At 38.9% G+C, this 10,514-nt stretch overlaps 1 protein-coding gene across 1 annotated transcript in view; it reads left to right on the top strand.

Annotated features, from left to right (window-relative positions):
• Positions 1-2,522, top strand: part of LOC107697697 (arf-GAP with SH3 domain, ANK repeat and PH domain-containing protein 2-like) — a 29,533-nt gene extending 27,011 nt beyond the window's left edge. The window contains exons 25-26 of the mRNA XM_016498494.1: positions 746-874; positions 1,019-2,522. Coding sequence (XP_016353980.1) covers positions 746-874; positions 1,019-1,093 — 204 coding nt within the window. The 3' untranslated portion in view covers positions 1,094-2,522. The remainder of the gene's footprint in view (positions 1-745; positions 875-1,018) is intronic.
• The last annotated feature ends 7,992 nt before the right edge of the window (positions 2,523-10,514 follow it).

Raw genomic sequence — 10,514 nt, 5'->3', positions numbered from 1 at the left:
CACACTCACTCACTCACACACACACACACACACACACACACACACAAACAAACAAAAAATCATACAGACTTGCGAACCCAACCATGCACAATCAAACAAGCTAAAATATAACCTCAAACTTGCAAGCACAACCATGCACAATCAAACAAGCTAAAATAAAACCATGCACAATCAAACAAGCAATTAATATTTTTTTCTTGTTGTTATTCTTTTGTTTAAAAGGAAGGATCTAACTTAAGGATGTGTTCATTTCCCATAAAGGTGATGCCTGTTTGATGAATGCCATTTGGTGGCATAGAAACCATTATACTTTAATCTGCATTCTATGTGACTCGAGACACGCCTCAGTCTCTGTAGTGTTGTGATGCATCATATTCACGTAGCAGCAGTGGTGATGAGAGAACACACTTGAGTTTAGTGAGGAGAAATCAATCTACATATAAAATATTGGTCACAAATTATTGGTCACTTTCTAAATAAAAGTATAGCGCATCTACTAATAATTATATATAAATCGTTTTTTACCAATGCAAAAATGTTAGAGATGATGCATCGTGATACAAATGCCAACTTGTATCCGATGCACACTTTTTTAAATGGATGCATCGCATCGTTAACTTTTATGCCGATGCAAATCTGTGAATCTTACCATCCCTAATGCCCGTTTTAAAACCAGATTTTAGAAATCATACAGTGTGTTCTAGCCTTAACTTGCTAAAGTGTTTATTTTTTGTATGTGTCTCAGATCTCATTAAGGGAGAGACCCAAAAAGGTCAGAGCGTTAGTTGACTGCAGAGCAGTTGGTGCCAATCAGCTGGCTTTCTTTAAGAACGAGGTCATCATAGTGACAGCAACTGATGACCCACACTGGTGGGTAAGTATACAAACTCTCTCACACTGACATGCACACATCCTGTGTCCAAGCGTGCTTTTAACAAGCTTTGGAGTATCTGTGAATAAATTTCCTGTAAACAGCTCAAACTGAAGACTTAAACATCTTGCACTCTTTCCCTCCCAGGTGGGCCATATAGAGGGAGAACCGTCTAGAAGTGGCTCTTTTCCAGTCAACTATGTCCATAAATTAGGAGAATGAGATGAACCTCCATGAACACTCCCATTACACCACATGGAACTGATCTAGACTGTTGCTTTTATCTTCAGAGCCGCTAGACCTAGAAGCTGTGGAGGCCTGAAATGCACTTAGAAGATGAAAGACTGGAGACCAGACTCTTCCACAGCATTAGTGTGGATGCTGTAAGATGATCCACTGATCCATTTTTTAGCACTGATTATAACGTATCTCAGCTGTTTAACTGGACTGAAGGTTTGGCAGGTACATCATGAATGACTGGACTTGGAACAGGCAGAAAATGGATGAAAGCTGACCGGCTTTTGAAACTTCCTGGCTTCGTTGTTTAAACAAACAACATCACTTGTTCTTATTGATATTGGCGTTGAGGCATTTGGACAAACACTTGGACTTTGAGGTCTCTAAGAGATTGTCGCCCAGACTTTGAGGCACTGGGCTCATTTACTGAAGCTCATCCTTTGGTGGGTTCAGTTGCTCAGTGCTCTCTGGATTATTTTAATGACATGCCATTAGTTCTGGCTAGACACCAGGTCCTCCAGACAGAGAGTTAAAGGATGATGTATTTGGTTTCATCTGTCTCCTCTGCACCGACGTCTCCTATTGCTGCTGATTCCCGGATATCCAGTCCTGCACTGAGAGAACATTCAGAATGAATCCTCAGATGAAACACCAGGATGTTATGTGAATGTTCAATTACAAAAAGTTTTGATTGCAGAATTTCCCAGAAAGTTTACAATTCAGTATTTCAAGCCATAGGAAACATCAACTTACCCACAGTACCGACACTGTTAGGCCTTACAGAGCACAATAAACATGCTTTAAGTACCTGTTTTCTGGTAGCCTAATATTCCATTTCTTTGCTTCTAAAATTCTGTAGTAAAACATCTCTTTTCAAGTGTTCAAAATGTTTTAAAATCTCTGTTAGCTTTGTCTATGAAAAAAGTTATTTCTGCACTTGCCACCCTCACTAAATGTCTTTTCTGTGTCTGTATTGTTATCAGTCAGCATTAAGTTTTTATTTTAATGGGTTCTCCCTCCAAACTGAGGTGGTTTATGGTGCATTTGGGACGTGTCTTGAACCAGCAGACACTGTATAAATGTTTTATAAACTGAAAGCACACAACAGATGTTTTCCTTTCTGCCATTTCATTGACTTCTGTGAAGAATTTTCAGGCAGAGATGATTGTAGTATGCATGTTGGCAGCAGAGGTCCAAAATGGTTCAGCTGACTTTGTGTTTTAGGAAAGCAAAAGGTAACGCTGCGTGTAAATTATGCTTGTGAAAATTAACTGTTTTGTATCACTGTAACTTCTTATATTATTGAGAAATATCATGTCTAGTTTGTTCAGAACATGTTTTTTTTTCTCCAAAATATTATTTAGCATCTATTTCTAAGAATGAAAAATGACAATTAAATATTTGCAAACTATAATCACGTGTTTTCTCTGGGATAAACATATTTTGCAAAACCTTTGATCTGACTGTTGACTGTGATCATAGTCTAGCCATACAAGTGCTTTAGTATTACAGTATGATTTTAAACATATGGTTTAAAAAAAAAAAAAAACTTTTTTCTGGGGAAATGGCATACGTATCTTTTTCTACAATATATAAACCCTATGCAGTCGTCAAACATGCAACATTGCCCCCCACAAATCCTGGATTAAAAATGGATCTTTTTGCAAAAGGATTTTGCACACACACGATACGTGTGTGTGTAAATCCATATTAGTACCTTTTTCCTTTTTTTTTTTTTGACAGTCAGCCTTCCATCCAGGATGGGCCTAATGGATGGTTGCCAGCACTCAACTTCTTTACAGATTGAAAATCGCTAGCTCTTAGCCTCTGACTGAGCTGTTGCATAATTGACAGGTGTTATGTCACTGCTGAGGCGGTCAGTGCAGCGCAGAACGTTTCAGTTCAGTCTGAAGCAGATGTTCACTGTGATGGTCTGCAAATGAGTACCATTGGATTGCAACATGATACAAAAGATCTCCTTGGTTGAATGCCATGGCCCATGTGTAAGCCATCATTTAGTACTACTGCCTCCAGTATTCAAAATACCTGCTATGAGGTTTTTACTTCGAAGGTAGCAGTGTTAAAACATTTAAATGTTTCAAATAATATTTTAGGAAAGTGAAGAAGTGTGCATAAAATAGTGGAAGCATTTCAGCTGTTTCAATGTTGCTTCATGATGTCAGTTACATTGTGCTCTATAATTAGACACATGTATCTGCTCCTCTGAAATAAAGTCAAGTTTGAAAATGGGAAATTGAATAAAATATGTGAGATATGCTGATGCTTAGATAATTGAAATGACTGACCACTGGCGTTTAGTGAACTAGTCCCACAAGATTTCTGTTCTGATTCAATCAGATGTATTGACTAGTGACCCATACCTAATTTGAGTACATGTACACCAAAGCAAAGCACAGATGTGTGGTACATTCATTTGAAATGTTCTTTGCGTAATACATTCGCTTTAAGAACGCACATCCAAGGAAATACGGTGGAAAACTGACCAGTTACAGGACTTCTTTTTTCCTGAACGCAGGAGTCTCGCTCAACTGGAACGATGCTTTACATTTCCGTCTCTGGTGTTTTCTAGTCACAATCACATTAACGTATTTTTCGAGCCGATAATATAACGTTAAAACTATTAAAGTGATTTTTAACAACTACATGGGGCCATAGTTTCGTCACTTTACAGTGTCGCAAGGACCGTCTTTATGCAGTAACGCTCCTGTAGCGTAGTGGATGGATAGATGAAGTGGCCCAAGGTAAATTACATTGAAAACAGATGAGGGCACACATATAGCTACAGTTCCAGATCGGGACAAAGTTCGCAGGATTTTGGCCACAAAATAATAAGAGCACACATTATTCAACACAGTTTCAGTTTAATTAAGTCGATCTTTTTTTACCCCGTTTTAAACATGGATTTCTACGGAGACCGGAACACGATCACCTAAACGTAAGTTAGAATCCATCATAGCGGCCCTCGTCATCGGTTACTCAGGAAAAAGGTGGATTAGATTTTATTCCCCGCTCAACCCCAGGCTATTAATGTGTATGGTACGGAGAATCAGCTTTTTACTCAACTAAACCCAGCCATTGGATCGGGGCTATTATAATGTCATAGCTTTTGTCATTAGGGGTTGATAACATTATGCAAGGCCTTGTGTTATGCTAACAACATGAGTGCTTTACTAATCTTTGTATAAACTGCAAATGAGGTAACAACTAATGGTTGTCCTTTTGCACTAATCTTAGTTATTGATGTTGCAGGTTCTAGGATCTCTTATGGAATTTCAAAAATAGAAAAGCATCCTTAAACCTTGGTCAGTTCGACCATGTTTTAAGGATGTTTTTTTTAATAGCCTATATATTTTTACTTTAAAATAAGACAAAAAAATGATAATTTAATAATAAAATGATAATAAATTATTATTTTTGCAGATAACTGAAGTGGGTTTAGTCTCTGAATGAGTGAGAGAGACAGACTCTGGGTCATACTCTAATATAATACGTTTTTTCCAAGTTTCTTTTCTGCTGTAAGACACTAGGCAATTGATTTAAAATCAGTCTTAATCCAAGTAAGCATCTGACCTTTGCGTATATAATTGTTAATGTCAGGATGACTGACATTAGTGATCTGTGTTTCCTCTAATGCTGATGTCTGTCAGATTGCCAGATGGCTCAGGGAAATAAAGGAGGGTGTTGGTACTGATTTCAGCAGAAATCGTTCCAAGCTGTGCTGGATCAAGTGTTTCTTCCGGTCCTGTTGACCTATCAAATTCTGCTGAGAGACTCGCAGTTTAAAATAGATATAGTCATATTAGTTTCTCTCTTAGGCATAAGATCAGCATTTCCATAGGCAAATATGGTTCATTAAAAAGGTCAGCAAAAGCTATTCTGATATTCAGTATATCATCGATAAATGTACAGAAGCATGTGAAATTGATTTAGTTTCCAACTGTCTTTTTTGTTTGTCTTTTTCAGCAAACCACACAAGTAATGTAGTAAAAATTCAGTGATTATTTCAGCATAAAGAGTAAATAAAAATACATAATTTCAGTGTTAGACAAGAGACAAAGGTTTTTGAATGTTGAATCTTGTTCTGTGAAACACATAATGAAATAACAGTAATTACAGAATAGGCCATTTTTAAAGATTGTGAATAAAACTTTGAAAAGCACATTAAATACATAAATTCAAAGCATTATACATTCTTATTTAATTTCAATAGTGTTCAAAAAATACAGTCAAAGGCAAAAGTTAAGTTTAAAGAGTTTGTGAACCCCATTAAATGTTTTTTTATCAGAAAAGCTTCTCTTTACGGTCACTAAAAATAAAAGCTATTGTAAATAGTTGTTGAGCATTAAGATTACACTAGCATGGAGAAAGTTATTTTACAGTTGAGAAAAGAAATAATGAATCAGCTAATCTAAATAAGTAGACGTGACAACAAAAGCAGGATATCCAACAAAACTGTTTACAAAGATTAGTGTTACCTGATGTAACCTATAGGATATGGCATCATAACTGTATACATGGACACAAGGACAGACTTTACATTCAACCTGCAAGTGGGCCCAGAGAGATCTTTGGGAAAGCTTTTCTTTTAATATCTGTCATAGCAAAACTCATAAAAGGTGCAGTGCAAAAATCAGTGCGTGAGAGAGACTCCATCTGAGGTGTCTTTAAACCACACAGCGTAAGTGAATTACATATGTACAGTAAACGAGATAAGGCATTTGATGAATGTTTAACTCTACATAGCTTTTGAGAAAACGTAGCCTAAAAATCACGAATGCAGTGAGAAACCATCCAACGGGTCATCTGGTAGCATTGCTGGAATTCCACAACCAAGAATCCCTTAAAAATGTTACCATAGTACCTTACAGTAGTTATTACCACAATGAAACCACGGAAATGCTAGTGCACAATAGTCAAGTTCCAGAAGTAAAAATCCCATTAATTTTCTCTGTAGGAGATTCATTTTGAAAGATAAATTATACACCTTTAAAGACAGACCTACTGTGACCTACGAAAGTGTTAATCGATGGTTTATACTTTTGTGGAAGACGTCAGTCTGCATTCTTTCATCTTATTTTTTAAATAATCCTGTTCAACAGTGAAATTTCTGGTGAAAAACTAAATTACCCAAGATTCCGCAAAGAAATCTTTACCAAACACAGAACTGCGAGAAGCAAATCACACCAAAAGAAAGCCTGCCCATTCCCATGAAGCACTACAAATAAAGCCAGTTTCTCTACATTCTTAAATATGAATATAGCCTAATATGCATATTTTGCAATAAACAAAAAATAAATGTTTCTCTTTATAAAATCAACATCTTTAAGTCAACCATTTATATTTCTCTTTTTAATTCAGTTATGTCATTCAATACTTTATGGGACTGTAGTTAAAACTATTAGGTACACAGTTTTGTACCTTTTTCTTTATAATTTATCATTTAGTTTATAAATCATGGCTTATAACTCTTAAATGAACACTTAAAAAACCTATGGGAAAAATGAATAGGAATACTTCTGGAACCAAGGTCACTGAAAAAGTGGGTGGACACTGTTGCTCTCTATATTATGAAATATCAGAGCACTGAATACCACAACTGACCAATCAGAATCAAGCACTCCAGGGATCTGTGAAATAAATATCATCTTTTGAAACCGTACTACACTTGTTGTTTTGGTTTTACAGTAGTAACATTAATTCTACAAATCAAGATATTTAAACAGAAACTGTAGTTACCATGGTAATTGTTTGAAGGGGAACCCAGATGGATTCATCACTTCATTCCAACATTAATCGCTAAAAACATGTCCTCACACAAGGCTTTCATCACAACAACATTTGGTTTGCAGTTAATGTCACTGAAGAACATTGCAGGCATGTTCAATCATCTTTCACACCCTACAGCAGCCAATCAATCGTGTGTCCTAAATGTAGCATAATCTACAGCTGCCTAAATCAAATCCCCACTAAAATAAGGGAGATCAGCACAACCTTTAAAGGACACCGAGATGTTCTGTCATTAAAGAAGCGTAAGTAGCCCTTGAACTGAGATTCAGCCACTTCTATTCTGTTTGCTTTACGCCTGATCAATATAAATGAATAAAGACTGTGGTCTGCAGGCATCCTGCCCCGTCAAATGACGCAAATCTAACGGCATCACACACAGATGCGTGGGTGTCACGCAGAGCTGCAGAGACAAAAAGCACCAAGCGTGCAGCAGTAGAGTGGATTGCAAAGTGACCCTGTTAAAAGACATTCTATGTGTATGCAATGATTGTAATCACAGCATATCAATTTAATAATTAATGTTACATAAGAGTAAATAGATGCTTAAAAACGTATTAAAGACTTCTGATCAGAATCTGATAATACAGAACAAAGTTAATAAAAATTTTTAGTATTTATGCTATAATTACTTGTGCTCATTAAATGTCATTATTAATATTATCATTTGTATTATTAATAATAATATAATTTTAAAGGTATACATTATATATAATGATATATTACGATGCAGCAATTCAATGTTTTTCCCAATACGATGCAGTGAGTAGAGCAACTGTCTGCTTACACAACGAGGCAAGATGCCAGGTGCAGGCTACATTCTCAGTGGTGATGTACGGTCCTGCTGGCTTACCCTGCAGTACAGCATACATTTATCTGCCAAAGGAAAGGTTATTCTGCTCACTAAAGACATACAAGGATAGCCAGCATCACATCATCTTTCTCTCTCTACCTAGCTCAGAATCTTCCAGAATTAACCGGTTCAAGCCAAGAATAGCAGTCTCCTATGTTTTGTTGAAGTCCCCAAATGCACTCCTCTCAAACAAGGCTGAGCCAGAGCCATTTGCTCTAAGAGAGAGAGAGGGGAAACGCAGAAGAGACAGAACGTTTCCATGAGAGCAGTTGCACCAAATAACCAACCAAAAAGATTGTGATACACCTAATAGCCTGTTTCTACTCAGTATCAAATGAGTGTTATTGGTTGTGCCTGAAACCTGAAAAAAGCAGCATTTGCAGATAGCATACGGAGGTAGGAAGGCATTAGATGTTAGCATAACATCCTTTCTGTCTGATATGCCTTCATCTGGTTCGTTTTGAAGGTTTTTGATCCCGTGTTGCCTGTGATTTTCCATTATTCTCTGCGTGTGGTTCAAGACTGAAAATGGTATCTGATGGAGTGGTTAATAATCTATGAATGTACATTCGTAACGTATGATTTTCTGGGAAGAATTAAGCATTTGTAGTCATTAAATATTTGTTAGGTTATCTCTCACAAGAATTATTTCTAGATCATTACACATGACAGTATGATGCTTTAGAAGCCGTCTGAAAGCCTGTGAGGTCATTAACCGACATGGACTTACATTTCGGACACAGCCATTTGCTTACATATTTCAACGACATATTTGAAGGCAATTTAAGTCGTGTACACTCAAACTAACCAGCAGTCTCAAGAATCTCAAAATGTCCTCCGCCTGTCATTCATGAGCTGTAGTTTTGGATCTGTTGATGTCAAATACATTCTGAAGGGAATGAAAGTCAGGTCCAGGTTGCTAAGCGACAGGGGGATGAGAGAGGCCCCAGATGGTATGTTGACGGAGAGAGATAAATCGCCACTTCTCTTCTCCATCCACACATGCTCAGTGGGCGCCCCAGATGTACTCAAGAGGACCAAAGTGCATGTGCGCACCTCCCCGCAAGCCCCCAGTATATGTACGCAAATCGTACAATCACAATCCCATACAATTCATCTGTCGTTCACACCATGGATGATAACTATAGCGAGAACTATAACTATAAAGTTCACACTAATCAGCACTACAACTATAACAATACCGAATATCGTTGGAATCACTTTCAGAACCAATTTTTCCAGCTGATGAATGATAAAATCTTTGATAGCCAATCAGAATCCACCTGACATTAAAGAGTTGAGCATTCAGAGTGGCAGACTACATAACTGCATTGCATGCTTATAACATCCAGAACGTTATCATCCATTGGTGTCGACGCTAATATAGTTATAGTTAACGTTTTTGGTGTGAAAGGCCTAAATCAGTTTCGGCAGAAGAAAGTTTTTCGTTTTGGACCAATCACAGGAAACCTGAGTGACTACTTCTGGAAGATTAGCACCCTGCTGTCTCCTGATGTTCACACCTTTCACACACACAAAGCAACCCCAGGTACATGAAGTGTAACATATGCACAGAGCTCTAATCATCAGCAAAGTTCACACGCATTACAGAAAATGCCCAGTGTCTTGGGTTGTTCAAGCAGCAAATATGAGGCCTGCGCCATTTCAGTGGGCTCAAATGAAGCACCATCTAAGATCTCAGTTAACAACATATACAAACAAAGCAAAGGTTTCAGCATTTCCTGACTAAAAGCGAGTAGAAAATGAGCCTCGGACATCCTTGGATGATGCTGTGACGTGTGACAGCGGTGAAAGACCATCTTGCAGCGGATGTTTGGCTATTTGAGTTTAACAGGCCAAGGGAGGCACGTTCTCAGCCCCAGCATGGAGGAGAAGACAATGGTGGGCCTGTGCCGTTTGAACCGCAATCCCTTTTTCAGCCGCTGTCCGTTTTCCGCCACATATAGTTCGCCCTGCTGGGCGGCAGAGGTGATGCGGCCCACCAGCTCCCCATGTTCCACCGCCTCCTGTTCGGAGCGCACAAACACCTCCCTTAGCTCCTCCAGTCGTCTCTCCATCTCCCTGATGACACTCTGGCGCTCTTCCACCTCCAGGAGACGTTGACGAGCTGCTTCGAACTCCATACTGGAGCTGGGGGTGACCAGCTTGGATGAGGGTGCCGTGGCGGCTGCAGAGGGCGGCTCGGAGCCCGCCTGTCCAGCAGGGACTCTCCGAAAGTCTCCCATGGAGATGGACCTCCGCTGAGAAGAGGAGGGAAGGAGGATGTTGGAAGAGGAAGCAGAAGGACGGACATTCATCGTAGAAGGAACAGAAGATTCCTGCTCTGCATCGCTGTCAGAGTTCTCGTCCTCGTGTTGGTGCTTCTTCATGTTTGCGCACGGCTGCTGCATTTGTTTTCTGTCGGGGTGCGAAGCGCTAGTACTATTCTGTTTGTGCTGCCTTTTCCGTAGAGGGAGAGAGAGCTCAAGCACCGTTTTGCTGCCTGTGAGACGCTCCATTCATTAATAAGACAGCAGCCACCAGCGCTGTTAGCTCACACTGGACGAGACTCGTCACACTCTATTGGACAAAAGGACGCTGACTTTGCTGCAGCTGATTGGATGCTTGCCGTCTGTTTTCCTGCCCACTCAGCATCCCCTCTCTTTCTCTCTTTTTCACTCTCTGCTGTCCTCACAGTTATCTACGTCAGGTCACGCAATCAAAAAAAAAAAAAAAAAAAACCAAAAA

Source organism: Sinocyclocheilus anshuiensis, unplaced genomic scaffold (assembly GCF_001515605.1).
Source record: "Sinocyclocheilus anshuiensis isolate Anshui unplaced genomic scaffold, SAMN03320099.WGS_v1.1 scaffold446, whole genome shotgun sequence".
Taxonomy (NCBI): Eukaryota; Metazoa; Chordata; class Actinopteri; order Cypriniformes; family Cyprinidae; genus Sinocyclocheilus; species Sinocyclocheilus anshuiensis.
Note: the sequence above shows the minus strand (reverse complement) of the source record. Positions and strands in the feature narration are given on the sequence as shown.